The sequence below is a fragment of the Amblyomma americanum genome, chromosome 6 (assembly GCF_052857255.1).
Source record: "Amblyomma americanum isolate KBUSLIRL-KWMA chromosome 6, ASM5285725v1, whole genome shotgun sequence".
NCBI lineage: Eukaryota > Metazoa > Arthropoda > Arachnida > Ixodida > Ixodidae > Amblyomma > Amblyomma americanum.
Genome location: NC_135502.1, coordinates 89,713,114 through 89,733,151, shown reverse-complemented (window position 1 = coordinate 89,733,151; position 20,038 = coordinate 89,713,114). Strand labels below are relative to the sequence as shown.

At 46.8% G+C, this 20,038-nt stretch overlaps 1 protein-coding gene and 1 long non-coding RNA gene across 7 annotated transcripts in view; both read right to left on the bottom strand.

The window, feature by feature from the left end:
• LOC144094827 (uncharacterized) overlaps window positions 1-5,451 on the bottom strand; it is a 155,594-nt gene extending 150,143 nt beyond the window's left edge. For both annotated transcript variants that reach the window (XR_013306591.1, XR_013306592.1), the window contains exon 1: window positions 5,045-5,451. This is a non-coding gene — a long non-coding RNA (uncharacterized LOC144094827). The remainder of the gene's footprint in view (window positions 1-5,044) is intronic.
• An 807-nt stretch (window positions 5,452-6,258) lies between these two features.
• LOC144093834 (uncharacterized) overlaps window positions 6,259-20,038 on the bottom strand; it is a 229,270-nt gene continuing 215,490 nt past the window's right edge. For 4 of the 5 annotated variants that reach the window (XM_077627553.1, XM_077627554.1, XM_077627552.1 and 1 more), the window contains one exon: window positions 6,259-12,134. In XM_077627553.1, coding sequence (XP_077483679.1) covers window positions 11,872-12,134 — 263 coding nt within the window. In that variant the 3' untranslated portion in view covers window positions 6,259-11,871. The remainder of the gene's footprint in view (window positions 12,135-20,038) is intronic. The other variant, XR_013306337.1, reaches the window with a different exon arrangement.

The following is a 20,038-nucleotide window of genomic DNA, read 5'->3' as shown; positions in this document are numbered from 1 at the left end:
CTTAGTCCTTTCTCCGTTGATTCTTTTCTTTCCTTGCTTAGGCTGTTAAACAATTATTTCTGCGCACAGAGTAACAAATTCGTCCCGGTCAGCCTCTGCGGTCCAATATGCGAAAGCCCTACTACACTTTCTATGCCGTATATCTATTACAATAAGGGAGTAATTACTCATTGACATCCACCCAAGCGCAGCCATACGGCCACAAGGAAAAGCTACGCAGCTTCCGCAGAAAGTTCGTAGTTTAAGAAACATTCGTACTCGTCATGGGCTCGAACCCGGGACCCCACCGCTTCGTCGGAGCAGTCGCTCTACCGCCTCAGCTAACGGGGACGGCCAGCAAGGACGACTAGCCGTCCCGTTTAGCTCAGCAGGTACAGCGACTGCTCCGATGAAGCGGTGGTCCCGGGTTCGAACCCCTGACGAGGACGAATGTTTCTCAAACTACGAAGCTTCTGTGGAAGCTGTATAGATTTCCTTTGTAGCCGTATGGCTGCGCTTGGGTGGATGCCACTCAGTAATTACTCCCTTATAACAAATCTACTCCACCGTGAAGGATCCCACTAAAGACTCGACCAATATCTGTTACACTGGAAACCTACAGCCGCCAGACCAGCCAATAGGTTAAAGGACTGCTAATGTTTTGATTACCATAGCGATCACTAAAGATCACTAAAGCCTTTTCTACGCTGGGCATCAATGGCAATAAGTTGCACAATTGGCGATAAATGGTTGATGTGGTAAAAAAAAATGACAGAGGCGTTATAGGGTATAGTCAAATTTCTTCAGCAGGACAGAGTACTTCAACCTGTATTTGATTTCCAGAAACTCAACAACATTCTTGTTCACGTTGTTGTTATTCTCCTCTTTCCATAGACGTCCCGTTTCTTCAAGGCGTCCGTCATCGCAGGCGCAAGGGAAGTTCGCAGTTTTAGTAGCACCCAAGCTTCATTTCAGGCGACTAAGAAGACAACGGCACTCACGGCTTATAAAGAGGCATGCTGAGCGTACAAGCGCGTCTGTGAAGTGTGACAAATGGACCATCTCACGGGTGTGAACAATTTACAAAAAAAGCTTACACCTATCCCTCCACAGCATCGACGCTTCTAGCACCGAGCAAATGCCGAAAAGCCTCTGTGAATGGCTGCAGCGATCGCGAATATCGGAAGCACGGTGAGCGAAGGGGGAAAGGGGGGGGGGGGGGGGAACCGGGGTGAACAAGGCACTTAGCGCCAGGCCACAACGACGTCCTAAACTTTTACGACGTAGAGGGGAGAGCCGCCGGCGTTGTACTGGAGAGCGGAGCCGACGCCGTGTTGTGTGTCTACACGCGCGAGCAGCGAGACGTTTACGACCCCGAACGACGACTCTTTCGTGCACCCGAAATCTCGGCCCTCTTCTGTGTGGCTCGAATCTCAGCGGACTTTTCGCGCACTCTCTACGTGGCTGCATAAGCGTCACTCGCAACCCTCCCCGCTCTGCCACCATTGCGCGGGAGTCGACCAATATTGTGACTCGGCACCGCCCCGTATAATATGAACAGTGTCGTCGCAGTCCTCTTTACGCGGATTTGTCACGCTTACACTGGCACAGGCTCGCCGCCGCACAGGCTGAGGGATATAATCATCTTACCGGTTGCTTTTACAGCTTACAACATGGAATTTAATCACACAGTGGTCATATTATCGGTGGCGAATCGGGTTGCCGACCTAGATAGACATCTTAATATATTATGCGCAATTCTTAGCGTGTATGAATAAGTTCACATCGTTTTACGCGGTAAAACATGATATGATCGCTCACGCCGCAATTTCTAACGTGTAGTAAGGTCGTTCCCAGACCACAAAATTCGCGAACATGAAACTTTGGTTTGGTTTTACTATGTACAGCACTGCTTCGTTTCCTTTTTTTTTGGTTTCTGGTCGCAGAAGTGGATCTTACTTGAAAGTTTCATTACATGGCCCAGAATTAATCAAATTTATTTAATCCTGAATTAATTTATTTTTTCAGAAAGACCTGCACTCATTAACGAATAAAAATAGTAATCATATGAGAGCTATAACATTATATATATATATATATATATATATATATATATATATATATATATATATATATATATATATATATATATATATATATATATATATATATATATATATATATATATATATATATATCGGCCTTAGGCCCTTGTGGCCAGAGATCAGCTCTTAAAGCATTGCCAGCCCAGCAGCCCAGCATTGCTGGAAATTTGTACATTTACCAGTTGTTGCAAACAACAATGCACACTCAATGTTAGTGCAACTTGGGATCCCTGTACACAGGGGCGCATGATTTTACTGTTAAAGCAGAATCCTCAGCACGTTGACTACGGAAGCGTCGCAAGTAATATTGAGCGCGGTATACATTTCTAGAAACACTGAATAACTGCAAGGAATCACGGCATGAAACAAGAACCATTTCGCTCTTGCCGAACGTTTCAAGGAGCTGGTTTATGTGCTCATTTTGTGAATAAAGTGTCTGCATTATGTGCTGAAATTGTACTCAAATATTCCTTTGTAACGTGATGCATGCTTGGCTGACATAAAATACCCAACGGTTTTGCGTGGACAGTGTTGAAACTGCGACCATAACAGGTGCATCTTTAAACTTGTTTGGACTGTCATTAAGGAAGATGTGTATTTCAGAGCTGATGAGAATGAGATGGCTGGGGACTGGCGTAAAGCTGCTGCGCACATATTTTACACGTATGGGTAACATCTAATAGACCACCCCGCGAAAGGCATAACCAATAAAAAGACGGACTTGGGTGCAAAGCGGCGTTTTTATACGACGAGATGACGATGCTTTGCATCCAAGAAGTACCTTGAAGTTTTGTATGAAAAAAGCTGGTCGCAAGCAGCGAAAAAATAGGTGTCATTCGAAGTTTACAATATACGTACTCGTGAACTGTAAAGCTTACAGGTTGGGTGGTGACTGGAACATTCAAGCACGGACAGCTGTTGGGAAGCTATTTGATCAGTATTTATAACTGCATATCCTGGAAATTATCACGCTATACATAATATAGCTGGCACAACGCCTTGCACCTCCTCCGCTGCTACAATGTTGCATCCCTCGAAATATTTATGCAATGATGAGTTAATTTTAGTTGTCATGACAGTATGCGCCCTCAAACACGTTAAGCATAGTGACTTCATTCTGACAGTGAAATGTCATTGCGGACTCATTCGCCTGAGCGCTTTCTCGCCGAAATAAATAAGGGTACAAAGGACGATGCAATATTTGAAGTTTTCGGAATGAAATGAAACAATAATAAGCAGCAAAAATCACGAGAAGCTGTACCATTTGTTGAAACGGCAAAGCACTGAAAATTTTGGTGTGTTACGGTACTGCACGATTATGCTAAAAAGGGATACTTAACTCGTGCATTCTGTAAACAGAGCGCTCATGAACTACGCTAGTATTTATATACGAAAAATTTAGCAACGTCTGCTAATAACCGAAGTATATGGTTCCTAAACAAGCACGTTTGGTTTGATATAAACTCAAGAAATGCAAGTTTCGCCCGTTTTCAACGTTTTCGTATGAACTGTCAGTAAGGCTATCGTTAGCACGCTTATCGACATGGCTATCGCGGGTCAGTTTCAACCGACACCATGAAGTGTAAACACTGGCGAAAATTCCAACTGACGCACTGCGCAGCTGCCTGCTCAGTTCTTGTAATCGGTCGCATTGGTACGAAACACTTGCCCAGCCCTGCAAAACGATTACAACGAACGAGGCACATAGAGGTCAAACTATTTTTCTTTACACGCTCACGTAAAAGGGACAACGCTGAAACGAAAACGGGTTGATTCGAGTGATCTACGCTTCTTTTTGCAATAGTACACGCATTGCTGCTGTAATTCACGGGACGTATATACTTGTATAAAGTGGAAACACAACCCTGTAAATGTACTGCAAAGCCTAAGAATTCGGTGTTTTAGCACAGCACGCTCATGAAAAACTTATCATTCACAAATAAAGATGATTTCGCGCTTGTTGCAGCCAAAGTTCTTCAAATAGCACGTAAAATTAATTGGCTATGTCGGTGCTAATTTTGGAACTTCTTCAAAAGCATAAATCATGATTACTGAGAGCGAATTCATTTCTCAAGCGAAGTTACAAAAAAATTCATTTTGATGCTGCGAAGCCCGTCTGTGCACGAAATGTTACTACAGGTACAAAAGGACATCAGTGATATACACGAAAAAACAATACACAAAACTATTTAAAAGTAAGCTCAGCATAGATGTAAAGAACATCAATACAGAGTTGACAGCTTAATGCATTCTAGTAATTTATTTTCATTCCACATTTCTTGATAAATCGGTTCGAATATGATATCCACTTACATATGCAATTACTATACAGCTATATGAAAGAAAAAGAAAGGAAGACAGAGGTTACTAACGAAAAAAATGCACTCTAATCAAGTTGTAAGGTAGTAAATATTCCCTATCATTTCAAAGCTTTCTGGTTGTCATAAATGTAGTTATTTTGGTAGGTCGCTCATGCCCAATAAAAACAAAGATTTGCCTCGTGCCATGCTTTACCATACAAGCAAGCAGAGAATTTATCTGAAGCATATATACCCGCGTCACGTCCAAACTGTAATCAGTAGTCATGTATACCAACATCAGGGCATTACTAAGCTTATACGACCATCACTCCGCTTATACTGACTCATTACCGCTTACTGTGAACGTTCAGCGTCGTATAATTTGATTGAAGCAATAGCGAAAATGAAGCATCGATAATTCGCGTTTCATGAAAACCCAGAGCACAAGCACGAAGCCACAAAAGCGCGTTTCAAACACAAGCAGCGTGATAACCTGGCTTCCGTGCAGTGTGCAAGCCGTATTGTTGTTCCGCCTCACGGCTCAGCCCATTACGCGTTACAAACGGAAAAAGCGAGGGCACCGGTGCGCAACAACGCCTTTTGTCACACCCCCCCAAATGCCTCGCACGACGTCCGCAGATATCGGCATGCCGCACTTACCGTTGAAGTGTCTCCCAAGCGTCCTTCATTCAGCGACGGAGCGAAGAGCGTCCCGCCGCAGACAGGGAGCGGGCGGCGGCGCCGACGCTCCCAACATGGCGGCTTCCCGACGCTTTCGTCGATGTCTGTCGGCTCGCCGGTAACGGTCGCTCTCTCGGACGATCGCTGCGCGGTGGTCACGGCGTGGCTTTCGAAAAGCGCACTTTCATCGCCGAACGCTCGTGCTCGATGATGACGCGCTGCTCGGAGCTATCGGCGCCGATGATTCGGCTCTTGTCTAACGCGAGCTGTGCGGGAAAAAGCGGCGCGTCTTCGGATAATGCGAGCAGCTCGGCCCCTTCGCGCGACGGGAGGCGAGGCTGGCGAGACGTTTCGGCGTGCGGCCGGGCATGTTTCCGCGCCGCTGCTGCTTCCAGGTATTTTTTAAAGCGGGCGCGCTCTGCGCGCTCAGGTGCAGGAAACGTCGAAGCAGGCATTTATTTTTACAGTTGATTCTCGTGAAATTGTTTGGTGAAAGCGCAGTCAGCACGCAGACAGGAAACGTCGGAGGAAGGAATTTGGTGACATATGCAATTAGGAGCAAAAATAAAGCAATGGTTATTTGGCTGCGCGTTCGCATAGGCGTGCGCTTGCCCTTCTGACTAAAATATTTCACTTTTGTCTCGATCTTAAAGCTCCTTGGGTAGCGCACCTTAAACCGGACTGTCTGTATCCTCGTACTCAAGGTTCGAACAGTCCTGACATGGTTAAAAAACAGCAGTCCTTAGATATTAGTATTTCTATATATCAACATTCTAAATAAAAGTAAAGAGGATTTGCGAAGCTTTGACGAATGTAAAGGTACCAATAAATAAGGCCAATTACTAGTTAAAATACTGCTCCTGTTTACTCAAAATCCGCTACAATCTTTTTTTCTTTTATGTAGACACTAAATGAAACAGGTACTCCGAGCGAATCGACATTGCTGATACCGTAATCACAGAAATAATAAAATGACCGATGCTCTCAACTGTGGCAAAATTTCAATTTGTTTCTAGCACTTATAGGGACACCATTCGGCTGTTACTCCTCTTTGGTAAATATTTATTTTTTTTTACCGGAAGCCTATTAATTGCGCTTGTAACTGAAGAGCAGTTTGCTCGCAGTTATGACCGTCTTGTATTATGTATGTTGTGTTCGTCATGCTAGAAAAAGACACGACAGAGGCTCTTGCATGAGATCTGTACACAAATTTTACTTGAGCGACATGACTGCGAATAATCTCGGTTTACAATGTACAAGGTGGTAACAACGATATCGTTTTGCGAGACATGAGAATAAAAAAAAACACTAATCAAAAGGCAAACGACCGATGAATAATTGAGGGAGCACTCTTGTTGTGATGCTGAAACGGAATGCATAAATTCGGGCCTCGGCATTCTACCCTGTCGGTATGCTGCAGGAAAAATCTTTCAATGATTGCAAAGCACACGGTGACAAAGGCTTTAGCAGTGGATCACTCTTAGCGGAGTGCTTAAACCACGCCACATAATCACTAAACTCTTCGCAGAGTTATGATGTTATTTTCTTTTTGCGGTGGTATAGTTATGAACAGAGCGTTCAGAAAGAGCAATTTCTTAATCGCCTTCACTTTTTAACATCCCCTTTTTAGCAAACTACTCTTTGCATTACTCAGGGGAGGACCTAGCAAAAATACCGTTTGAAAGAAACCCCACAATAATACATTGGGAAGAAGGGAGAAACATGTTGTGGATAAAAAATAATGAACTCATTGTTGACCTTTCTTCATATCTGCAGAATTTCAGCACACAAGTAAAGCTACAACGCCTGATGGAACGCATACAACTAGACAACATCAATGAACTGCACTGAATGTAGCCGTGCCATGTGTCACGACGTTCAGTCTACTAATAAACAAGTCCCCCTGCCCACCACAGCATGAAATTAAAAATAAAACACTAAAACAATGTTCCCCCGACGCGGCTTCTGCATTATTCTTTGCACACTTGCAACGCGAAATTGAACGCAACAAAACCAATATCAGCATAAACGTGCCACCTGGTAGCTTGCTCGAACAGATAACCGTGCTCAGAATAATTATCGCTGACAGACGAAACAAAGAATTGATAACTGCCGCTCATTGGCTAAGAGACGACTGACCGAGGTGGCGTGAGTATTCTCAAGTCTATTTACCCGCGTCTGAAATTAAATACAGGAGTTAATGAATACGATGATTGCAATGTGAAGCAAGACAAGAACAAGGCTATGCGACTACTACGCTTTCTCTCAGACCGAAAAAAAAAAACAATGATACAGCCGTACGCTCAAGAAACAAAAAAAAAAGATAAGCATAAGGGTCACAGCATATTTTTCCTTGACACAACCATATAGACATTACTTTTACAACCAACAGTCCCCTCTCATCACCACAAGAAAAAAAAAAACAGTAAAAGAGCATAATACACACACAGTCTTGCGCATTCAACGCGTCACATCAATAAAAACATGATGCATTTCGCGACATAGCTGCTTCACGTATACTTCTGCACGCGAACACACGCACACACGCACGGCTCGACGAGAGAACACACACGTAGCGGTGGTGGCCGAGAGCAGAAAGACTGTGTGAGCACTGCTGCCTCGCTTCGGGGTGTGGACAAACACACGCGTGCACACAAGCACGCACAAATCGCGAGGAGAGACACCGAGAGAGACAAGAACGACCGTAAACACGCCTCGCACCAACACGCGCGTGCGACGGTCCCGGTCACGGCGGGCTGCGGAACACACGCGACACAGTACACACACAGACGAGTCACGAAGTATAATGCGCCTTCAGGGCAAACACACTCGGAAACGAACAAAGTTCAGAGGCCCGAAGGCGGCAGGTGTTGTTCACACAGTCAGTCCAGTGCCGAGTCCGAGTAGTAGCCTCCACGAGGAGTACACGCAGTCCACGTATAGGTTGTTCTCGGGAGACCGCGACACCACAACAATGCAGGCTTGTTGTACGCGCTGTAATTATAGCACTTCGAGACGGAGGCGTCTGGTGACGCCGCTGCAGCTTGACTCGTTGACGTTGTTTTGCACGTTGACGTTCCCGTTTTCCCATGTCGCACGTCTCACGATGACTCTGGACCAGAAGAAGGAGTTTGCGCGTCGGAGATGGAGCGGCGGGACGAGCAGCAACCATGGGGAAAAGGTGACAGTCTCCGCAGCGTCTCTCGTCTCGTTTCTCGTAGTTCGCCGCGTGACCGCTGCGCGCCGCCAAACACCGGCCGACGCACGCCGTGTGTGACCGTTGAGGCACCCTCGTCAACATCGCGTCCAATGTTGCGTCGGTCATATGGCGGCATTCGTCTTCAAGTTGCGAACGTGTCCAAAAAGTACGCACCGCTTGCGTTTTCCGTACACAGCACGCGGATAAAACATGTATACGTATTCTATACGGTGAAGCAGCAGTAAGGAGATCGATCATCACCCGCGGTTTAGAATAGAGCAATGTTGTAGACAGAAGAAGAGGATTCGAGCCAGATCGCGTCTGGAGATGATTCCGACCCCTGTGCCGCACGTGGCGTTGCCTCGGGGCGGACGAACACACAATTGCTTCCTCGTTGACGCCAGCAGTAGTTGCTCCGGCTTCGAGGATTGCTGTCAGCGTGTGTGTTGCATGCGAGTTCCTGTGCGGCGTCCTGCAGTGAAGGACACAAGCTCTCGGGAGATCGGCAGCTGCTGAGCCAGGCGAAATGGCAGCCGTCGGACGACCCTACCCGCTCGGCGTGCGACTTTGTGCTCACGACGGGGCCAGACCCGGGCCAAGATGGTGGTGGTTGCGGCGGTGCTCGCTCGTTTCATTTGCTTCTTTTTTTTTTCTTCGCTGTTGTACAGTAGTTGTGCAACGGGGGTGCATGCATACAAGGGGTGCGCAAGTGACCGGTCCAGCTCTGCAGCTTGGTGGGGGGGCGGCGTTGGAGGTGCACAAAGGTGTTGTGTGCGCCTACACGCAAGCTTCGCGACGGGGGGTGCGCTCCCCGCCGCGGTAGGGCGCCGTCTATACTCTCCTTTCGTTCTCGCGACGCGGCGCCCTGTCCTCCCGCGCTGCTTGACTGTGTACGAACAGCGCGGCAAGCCGACGCTTCGCTTGCGCGTTCCTTCTAACGAGTTCTCGAAAAGGCGGAAGGTAGCTTTTTCGCGGAAAAGAAAAAAGAAAGAGAGTGGCTGACGTACGCCAAGAGAAAGGAAGAAAAAAGCTTGTGCAGTCTGGGTGGCTAGTTACTGTAACCGGTCCTCTCGCGTTTTATCTTTTTTTGTTGTCTTCTCTTTCCGTTCTGAATAAACAAAGTACACACTTGCACAGAACTAAATGGCGGCGGCGTGCAGTGGTATGCACGAACTTGCTAGGATAAGGCGCGCCCCTAATGGAAACAAAATAAAAGGAGAACGAACGACAAATCTTGGTTGCTGTCTTGGCAGTGCGTTCTTAGTTACACTTCTAAGTGCGGTGAAAAGTACCATGCCCTGGAAGTCTTTAAAAATTACGGAATTGCTAACGTCGTATTTTTGTGCACTGGAGTTAGCGATAAACACTGCTAGCGAACATTAAAAAAAAGTGGTGGTAAATTTTTGGCACCAAATATCCACGAGCATCAAAATTTCCGGAATTTTTGTGGTTCAATGCAGCAACATCTTCCGGAGGGAAGCAAAATTTTTGCGCTCAAATTTCGGTTTTCTTAGTAAGGCAGAAACTTGGGCTAGTTGGATATTGTTTGAACTCATATTTTCTAGCGCTTAGTGAACACAAGGGACAAGAACACAAATACACAGGACGTGCTAATGAACGAAACCTAGGGCACGTATATCGCATACTTCAAAATTCCTTCTCATTTTCGAAATATTTCCAGCACCCTTCAAAACAGTGCATCTTGTTTGATAACCAAAGTTGCCGGCGTTCTAAGCAAAGTTAAAATAAAGAAAAAAAGAGCGCAGCACTGCACAGTCAGATATTTCGTGGTGACAAAAAGAAAGAACGAAAGATACGGAAAGCCTAGCCCACCATATTGCACTTAGTAACTTTTGCGTCTCGCGGACGGTGAGAAATGTAATAATAAACAGACGATTCTCTTGAAAGCCACGGTTGTTACGTATATTTCGGTACAACGTATTAGCCAGCTCGATTGGGATGTAAGCCCGCTGGTGTGATCGACCATTTTGCGGTCAATAAATAATTTATCCCTCTATAAAGGGTCATCTTGACCATGTTCTATACGTATATGAGGTGTGGTGAATGTACCTGACAATAGAACTACAGTGTACGAACCTCTATAAAATAAAATCGAATATTGTGAAGAAAATATTTGGTATGTCTTACGTATAACTGCGAAATTCGCGGCGCCTAGTGAAAAGAAAAATACGCATAGCGGCATTTTATGTGCGTTTGTCCGATCTCACAGGGTGCACTAGTTGAAAATGACATAAGTATATAGCCAGTGAGGCTGTGCACATGGAATCAAACCCGCAGGCCTTGTGGTGTGGCGCTGTCTTGTAAATATTGTGGCAGCTTATTGATCGAAGTGGACATTACGAAAGCAGAGAGAAGACATCGGTGTAACTAAGACGTAGCTATATTAACTCTAACAGGTATTTCTGTGTGCTTACGCCAACAATAGCGAAAGAAAGGAATAAGTTTGACGTGTAGTTAACTGTTCGCTTTAGTAACGAAGAAGTCATCTACCAACAGTTTTATTTGCCCTATGATAAAAACCGATAATTCAGGCAAATTTTGTGGCTTCATAAATGCCGTCATCGTAGTTAGCTAATGATAATCATTCAACTGCAAATAGTATACTGGCTTGAATTCTTTTGGGCCGCTGCCCACAAGAGGACAGAAAATACTGACTTGTCTATGATTACAACGAACAACATGCGCGTTAGGTTCGCCTTTTTCATTTGACTTCCAATTATATGACACCGTCATCCAACCATAACAAGGAACGTTTTTGAGGTTACACGCGCACCAAACAAACACAAGACCGGCGGGCTTTTTTTTTTCCTACCTCATTCCCAGGCTATCTTTTGTGTTGACATTTCCTGAACCTAAGATTAGAGGTTTTCGTGTACAGGACTTAGAAGAGCGGATTTGTATTGTCTATGCTCGAAAATAACCAATAACATAGCACTTGTTGGCTTTTCCACAAAAAAAGAAAAACCTCTTAGAGCAGCACTGATATTCAAAGCCAGTTTATGACTCGGTTAAGAGTGCGCCTTGTACAGCGGCCATTGCGGCACGAGCACCTTGGTCGAACAGTGACGTGCTACGACAGGATGTATACAAGCACTCGCGCAGCCCATCCACCCGAAGGGTCTTTCACCTTTGGCGCAATGCCACGTTGTAAGAAAAAAAAAAACGAGCATGCACAACTTTACAACAATTGTGCGCCTGGGCGAAATGAAGCTTTCCTTTCAAACGACCTCGAGCCTCACCTTGAGGCACTAATGAAATGAGGGGAAACACTCTCACAGCGAGATTGTTCGCTTTCCTTGTTTTTTTTTTTTCATTCGTCCGTTCCCATGGCCTATAGACAAGCATCGCGCTAATTAGAAGTCGCCGTGTCTCCAAGCGCGATCTACGCGATACTCGCATTCGGGGCATCGTAGAAAATACCCTACGGCACTCGTGTATAGCGATGGGTATCCGTGGGGCGTTCGTGTGTGTATACATATGCACCGCATGACGACGATAATCTGCTCCGTGCGCGCGGCCAGCAAAGTTACAGGAAGGGGAGCAGGTGGGTGGGTGGGTGGGTTGGAGCGGGGGGCGATGGAGACGCTCACTGCGGCCCGTGGTCCGGGTGGTGGGTGAGCTCGGGCGGCCCGTGTCCCAGGGCGAGGCCGGCCTCGAGCTTGGCCTTGTTCTCCTTCTTCCACTTCATGCGCCGGTTCTGGAACCAGATCTTGATCTGGCGCTCGGTGAGACACAGGGCGTGCGCAATCTCTATCCTCCTCCGCCGGGTCAGGTAGCGATTGAAGTGGAACTCCTTCTCCAGCTCCAGAGTCTGGTAGCGCGTGTACGTCTGGCGGCCCCGCTTTCGCTCTGCAAATGCACAGAGGAAACAACAAACGTTGAAACCGACTCGGTTAGAGCGCGTGCACTGTACTATCGCGCTCAATATCAGTTGCAACGCGCCGTCATCGACCGGAGCTGGCTCCCTCGTCTACATCCTCCAACTATCGCTCGGAATTCTGGGAAGAACTGCCATTCCAGGAAACGACCACACACCCTCTCAGGAAACAGCTTGGTCTAACTGAAATGCATTCTATTTGACTGGGGTATTCTACTGCATCCCAACTACCATCGATAAGTTCGTTATATATTTCCTGTTATTGGCCCAATTAATAATTCTACTACTGAATTCTACTACTGAATTCTACTACTGAAACTGAATTCAATTTCATGCAAGCGACTTCCGTGAAATAATTAGTCCAATTCTTAATTGGGCCAATAATAGGAAATATATAATGAACTTATCGATGGTAGTTGGGATGCAGTAGAAAACCACAGTCAAATAGAACGCATTTCAGTTATACCAAGCTGTTTCCTGAGAGGAGGCGTGGTCGTTTCCTGGAATGGCATTTCTTCCCAGAATTCCGAGTGATTGTTGGAGGATGCAGACGAGGGAGCCAGCTCCGGTCGATGACGGCGCGTTGCAACTCATATTGAGCGCGATAGTACATATATGTCAGGAACTGTATATGTATGACAGACACTGTATATATACGTATACATATACGACAGGCACGAAATAGAGCTCTGACTGCCGGGGACTGAGCGGCGCGAGGTAATAATGGCAGAGCTGAAAATAGAGGGCACGTCCTGTTCGTGAATCACGTACGGAGTTGCGGCTACGGATAATGATCTTATCTATTGTGGCCTTGGTGTCTGTGGAGGCCCTGTCTCTGCTGCTGCGCACAATTGCGAATCATTAGGCGGCGGTACGTTTTTGCCTATTATTTTTAGGCGCACTTGCGGTTAAGATACCGATCTTTTCTATATATATGTGGGCTTGGGCTCTGCCCAGACTGCACTTTTCCGGTCCGGTACAAGTGGACATCAGTGAAGAATGATAAGTTCTTTCTTTTTTTATGAAGCGCCTCCAGGCGCATTGGACGACCAAGGTATGCGATGAGGGGTGCAGGACAACGTGGAGCAGTCATGTGCCTTGCTGATGTAGAAAGTTACCGATAGCCATAAGTCCCCCTGCCCCAAACAGCTTTCGAGCCTTGCAGTGGGGTGTTTGCGATACCCCCGAGGTCAAAATTTATGGAGGGTGAGGAGGAAAGCCCTGGTAGCTCATATAGCCGCCGTAAGCGGACGACTATAAGCTACAAAGCAGGCCCTGTGGCCTGGGAACTTTTGACCTTTCCTGTATATCTTGCCAAACAGGCACAACAAAAGGTCGGACTGCAATGACAGCTTAGCGCGTGCTTGAATTTGACCGGCAGACAAGACAAGCGTAGCGACAACCGGAGGCACAAAGGAGTGTCGTTACACATGCCGTAAAAGCGGCTTTTCTATATTACGTATGGAAGTCGATGCATTCGTTGAGGACGAATAAACAGGCGGCTTCGGGAATACCGAAACCGAAAAGAGCGAAATGTGATGACATGTCCAACATTTTTGGACGAAAAATTTGAATATTGGAATATTGTTGGGTATTTTTATGGAAATATTGAAGGTAATGATCCATTCTTCCGACGTGTAGCAAAATCTTTCTTTTATAGTGTTTCCATCACTAGCACCGATCAGTTAAGACGGGCATAGAAAACCAATTGCGAAAACTTTTGACGGCAGCAAAAACGTTAATAGCAAAAAATGAGAGCCTGCCAACCGGAGATGTGCGGATATATTGATTGATATAGTAAAATCTTACAATATATGAAAAAACTGCGTTCATAAACTGGTTGCCATTCAAAAATGCTTTTGTCCACAGTTGTTGGGTATGCAAGAAACACGCGATTAAGAATTCAATGGAAAATAATTTAGAGGTCTCCAGCTCCTGGCTCCAGCTGCGTTCGATGTTGCATTGGAAGTTTTAAAGGCAGCTGAACATTACCACTATTTTCATAATCAGATTTGATTTCTCTGACACAACGATGATTTGTCTTGATATACTGGTGCCACAGAGGCAGCACCAGGCAAAGGTCGTGAGTTCAACCCCGACCGCTATAGCTCCATATTATCTTCCCCTGTCCTGTCCTGCAGCTGAACTTCACCCTGAAATCATCACTGAACGTCACACCGTTGCCCCGCCGTGGTGGCTCAGTGGTTAGGGCGCTCGACTACTGATCCGGAGTTCCCGGGTTCGAACCCGACCGCGGCGGCTGCGTTTTTATGGAGGAAAAACGCTAAGGCGCCCGTGTGCTGTGCGATGTCAGTGCACGTTAAAGATCCCCAGGTGGTCGAAATTATGCCGGAGCCCTCCACTACGGCACCTATTCTTCCTTTCTTCTTTCACTCCCTCCTTTATCCCTTCCCTTACGGCGCGGTTAAGGTGTCCAAAGATATATGAGACAGATACTGCGCCATTTCCTTTCCCCCCAAAAAAACCAATTATCAACGTCACACCGCATTTCCTTGTGCTTTCTCAATCTTTCAAGGACTGTTTTCTTCTTTAATTTAAAAATCCCTGTGCAAAGGAACATTAACACAACTACCTGTTTATTCGACGACAATTCATTCTCCGCGCTGGAAAACCTAGTCAAGACGCCCAGGCCTGTGCATTCGACCTAAATATTACTAAACCGATACATTTGATTCATGCCTACATAAACTACATAAACACCATCGAGCGAAGCGAATGTGGTTCAGACTAGCATGCCATAAGTAGGTGCGCAACTGCAACTAGAGCAACAAAATTCTCTTTGTTCTCTTATGTAAGACCCCCATGCCACTTTCATGCCTTCCTCTCTAACTTGGCAGCTTCTAACCGTGTCGTCACAGATTCATACAGCACTTATGTGGATGGTCCGTTTTAGCAGGGCTGAAACCGACACATTCATGAGTAAAACTGTTGCGGGACAAGAAATACATTTCGTTAAATGAACTTAAGGCTTTGACTTCACTCCATTGCGCATGTAATACGTTAATCTGATGTGCTTAACATATGCCTCGCCTAGTTTCTGAAACTGCATAATAAATGTGAACTAGTTCAAAACGCGGACATAGTAATGAAGGGCACAATATTATGCTCGACATTTATAATTTTCAAACCACTGGGATTCGGCACGAACCACGCCCACTATAAGAAAAAGGAAAACATGCAGCGGACTTGCCACGATTGCAAATTACTGTTTCAAAGGCCAGACATCACTATAGTGGACATGCACGTACCGTATAGGGTAGCCGAAAGGCAAGTTAAAAATATAGAACGAAGCTTGGAGTTGCCTCAATCCTCGCGGTGGTATTAATTTCTTCTAGCCATAATGTGCAACATAATACCCAGCATAACGTTAGTTAGGAGAATAGGCGAAGTATATGGCCTTGTTTCCTGGTTGCGTGTCATTGCCACTGACAACAGCAAAAGAGTACGAAGTTTCTCAAGATAACAAAAACCTAATAATTCGAGCTTTGTATAAAAAATGCAGCTTTTAAACCTACGCAAATAACGTAATTGGGCCAAGTAATAATATTCGGGCTGTCTCTCTAAATTTAAAACGCACTATGAGAGATATTAAGCACAAAAAAAATAGAGTGCATGCCTGTCTGTCCGTGCTTGCGTAGGAAGCACGTCGTGACAGCCTAAAAGCATCTCCATTTGATTCGTCCCGCCCTTTAATGAAAAGCTGTCATTTTCTTTTCAAAACAAAACTCCCTTTCTGCCTCTTCAGTGCAGTTCCCTTTAAAAGGAACGCTCCCGTTCCATCTTTTTCCCCCTCTCCTTCGCAGGGTCATTCGACTGTGCCTCATTTCCTTTCCGTGTCGCCCAAGACGCTAAAACGACTGTCCAGGGCCGGTCCGGTCTGTTTGTGTTTTCAAAGAGAAGCGCGAGGCAATTTTGGGGGGAGCGAAGTGGATCCCCGCCCCATCGAGGTCCGGAATTACACGCTCTGCCTTCGATGCGTCTCCAATCAGAAACTGAATCCCCGCCGCCTGCGCCTTTCCCACGCCGACGGCACCACTGGGCGGAACGGGACCCAGATTGAGCCGGGGGCCTTCACTAAGACGCGGGATTTGAAACATCCCACACGCCGGTCCCCTTATCAATCCCGAGGCCCGGCCAAATTACTGCCGCTACTGCCGCTGCTTCGACTAGAGCCACCGACACTATACATGTACGGGCCTCTGGACGCCCGACACGCAAGACTAATATCCGCAGAAAACTTCTCTGCGCGCCCAACGAACGCCGTCCCTTTGCTCGTAGTCCGAAGGAGCAAAGGATTCTTGTGTTGGGCAAGAAGACGGAGCGCCAGCTAATGTCAGCTCTGAAAGGGAAACGAACCGTCGCGAGGGCTACCCGCAACACGGTGCTTACGAGCGAGCGCGTGGAGAAAAAAAAAACTTTTTTTTTCCGTGCTGAATTTGAATGAAAAGAGAACCGACGATGCGGCGACGAGACAGGGCTGTCAGTTGCCGCGGTAGCACGAAATACTGCCTAATAAAGCCAGGCGGACTATTTGGTGAATGCACGATCACATAACCAATGGCACTGCGCAGAGTTGCTGTTGGCTTTGCCTGCACTATACTTTGAACTTAGGTTTACACCGACGAGGTGCATTCCGCTTACTGTTAATGTGAAACGCGAGAGGCCCTATTTACTTTAAATGGTTGCGCACGTACACGAAGGAGCCATTAAGGGATAAACAGCGAGATGACGCCATATGGTAATTATATTGTATGAAAGTGCTATGTAATAGAAACTGAATGGATCGCTTTATATAGAAATAAAGGAATGTCATATGCGGAAGCCTAAATTTTAGAAAATTCAGCACTTATCAACGAAATTGCCTAATCACAAAGACGACATAAGCGCCAGTGAGAAGGCGGAATATAATTGCCACTGAAAACTGCGTTAAACACGAAACTCGCGAACTGATTACGATGGGAAGCAAAGGCAAGGCATTCTATGCTTGAACAACCAGAGTTATCTTCCATCATTCGTTGTGTTCGCACCTTCTTGCTAAGTGACACAACGAAGATAGTTTATTTAGGAACATCCACATATTCCAGCTTCGCAGAAATGCTGCCTCATGCCGACAATTCACTGAGCACCCTTAAGAACGCACTCACAGAAAAGTGTAAACAGACGCAAGCGAGAGTTAAGAGAAGTTATTACTCTGGTAGGCGTACGCTTCCAAGCACAGTGGAAGATATGTGCACCATTTCGTGGCAAAACAAACTGAATGTACCTGCCTCGACGACCGCTCGCCGCCAAGCAGAAATTTGCCGAATAAACAGGCGGCCCAAAGTGGTGTTCCGGAGAACGCGCGTCAGTCCATTCTAAACTCTCTGGCACTCGTGGAGTTACAAGAACAGTGCCCCAAGAGGAACGGGTGATCTCGCGAGGCGAAAATGACTCGCAAGATTACGCGAACCTTCCGAACCGCCAACACGAAGAAGACACTCCCGCGTACTTGCGTGCTCACCTTAATCGCCCTGGAAGCTCACATGTCTCTCTCGCAGAACCCGCATTATACGAAAGTTCGTCCACACACGCTGAGACACGAGCACTGCACGCAGTTCTCTTGAGCAGTTGTCAAGGAATCTCATCTGCCCTTCCAGCCTTTTGTTTTAGACTCAGCGAAACGTTCATTCCGGGGAACTGTCCACGCGACAGAGCAGAGTCACGTAGAAACGCTTCCACAGCTGCAACGCCCTACTGCGGTTTGTTTTATTCAATTAAATCCGGGCCATTTACCATTTCCCCTTCCCCCTTTCGCTCCGATGCCTTCTGGGGAAAGAATATAGCATTTACACTGAGTCAGCGGTGCCTACTCCCGTTTCGAAACGAAGTGGAGAACTTTAATACGCTAAAGAAAATAAAAGAGTAAAGAAGGCCCTAGCTTATTCGCTTATACGGCGCGTAGACAAAACCCCTTCACGTTCTAAAATGACCTATTAAGAGAGGGGGCCCTCGAGAAAATGAAGTGGATACGCCAACCTGCCGAAATCACTGCGGCGCTGAGAGCTCGAAAATAAGAAAGAACAAACAAGTGATAAAGGTTGGGTCTAAAATAGCGAAACCGGCTGATACCGTCGTCTCCACTGGGAAAGAAACAGAGCGGAGGCAGGGATGGAAAACAGAACTGAGAGGTATAGAGTAAAACTCGCAAACACTGCGAAAGAACCCCCCCCCCCCCTCACCACCCCCTAAAGAGAAAGAGCTAGTCCCGGTCTCCAAGATTCCCTGAAAATTGCCTCCCAAAAATGTGAAACAGTATTTTTTTTTCCCCGCGACCGAGGGTTCGTTCCTTTCTTCCCCCTTTGCGTTGTTTCTCAAGCCGAAGAAGGCGGCAAAGGGAGAATAGGGAAGTGGGAGGGAAAAGTGGAGGGAGAGGGGATTTCAATTCTATTCGCCATTAAGGCTAAGTGCGAGACTTGAAAAAGTTTCTCTCGGGCCCACGGCGTCTGCGAAACGAAATCTCGACATAGGCAGAAAAAGGAGCCGCGTGCGGAAAGGTATATAGTGGAACTGCCGAAAGGGACGGCGCCGCGGACCGACGCAGCAGAATGAAGGCAAGACGACGAGACGGCTTCAAGTTGGGCGCGCAAGGCTGTTTTCGCCCGAGAGGAGCCGTGCGGAGGAGAGGGTGCGTGAGAGGTAGGAGGAGGAGGAGGGTGGTGCTTCTCTGTCTTGGAGAGACGAAAACTATTTCGAGATGAGATGACTGCGACCCGCGGGCCCGTGAGGCCCCGACGAAATGATGGCTCCTGGATCCACCTACACGGCGGAACGGAGATCCGTGTCCTCGGTGCATGGCCTAACCTGTAGCACGTACCGAAGCGCGGTATCTGTTCTCCTTTCCGCGTGCCTTCGCAGGGACGCTGTGCAGGCGCAGCGAGGATTCGGCCGTGAGCTCAGGAAAAGCAATGAAGGGCGACGCAGTTGAACCGTATAACGAAGTTTAGAGCTTCTACAGCCAATGGACCGAGCGTGAGGACCTCGCGCGGTAGAAACAAAAAAGCAGAAAGGAAAGAGGAAGGTGAATTCTCTTTTATACCAGCGGCGATCCTAAGCAGAGAGCAAAGCCACTGTTGCGTTATAAACCTGAAACATTTCTGCCGAAATATCAAGTCTGCACAATTTCCTTCAACTTAACCTCCTATGAATGCTCTTGAACTATAGGTCTTCTTGATCCTTGTCCAATGATAAAGCGTGCAATACAAATTGCATAACAAGCTGATAGATGAAAAGCGGATGTGCGGACAGGACGCAATTATTACCAAAACAAGCTGAAAGCCGGACTGACTTTGTGCCTCCTGGCCTGAAGAAGCGTGCAAAGGTACTTTCACAGCCTTTTCGAAACAAAGTGTGAAAATTCCGTATTTCCAGCCGCATCACAGTGAAGACGCGTATTATCTTTGAAAAGTCATCTGTGGTTAAGAAGCTCTAAACCGAAGCAGCCAGGCGAGCACCACACGACTTTCTCCACTGTCCTTTTTCGTCCCACTGTCCAAGATTGCTTCACGGTAACCCAAGTAGTACAAAGGTTTAAGGTTAAAGGGGTTTAACGTCCCAAAGCGACTCAGGCTATGAGAGACGCCGTAGTGAAGGGCTCCGGAAATTTCGACCACCTGGGGTTCTTTAATGTGCACTGACATCGCACAGTACACGGGTCTCCAGAATTCCGCCTCCATCGAAATTCGACCGCCGCGGCCGGGATCGAACCCGCGTCTTTCTGGCCAGCAGCCGAGCGCCATAACCACTCAGCCACCGCGGCGGCTCAAGTAGTACAAAGGCTTCTTTGGTTACGGCACCTACAGAAGACGCACGTGCACCA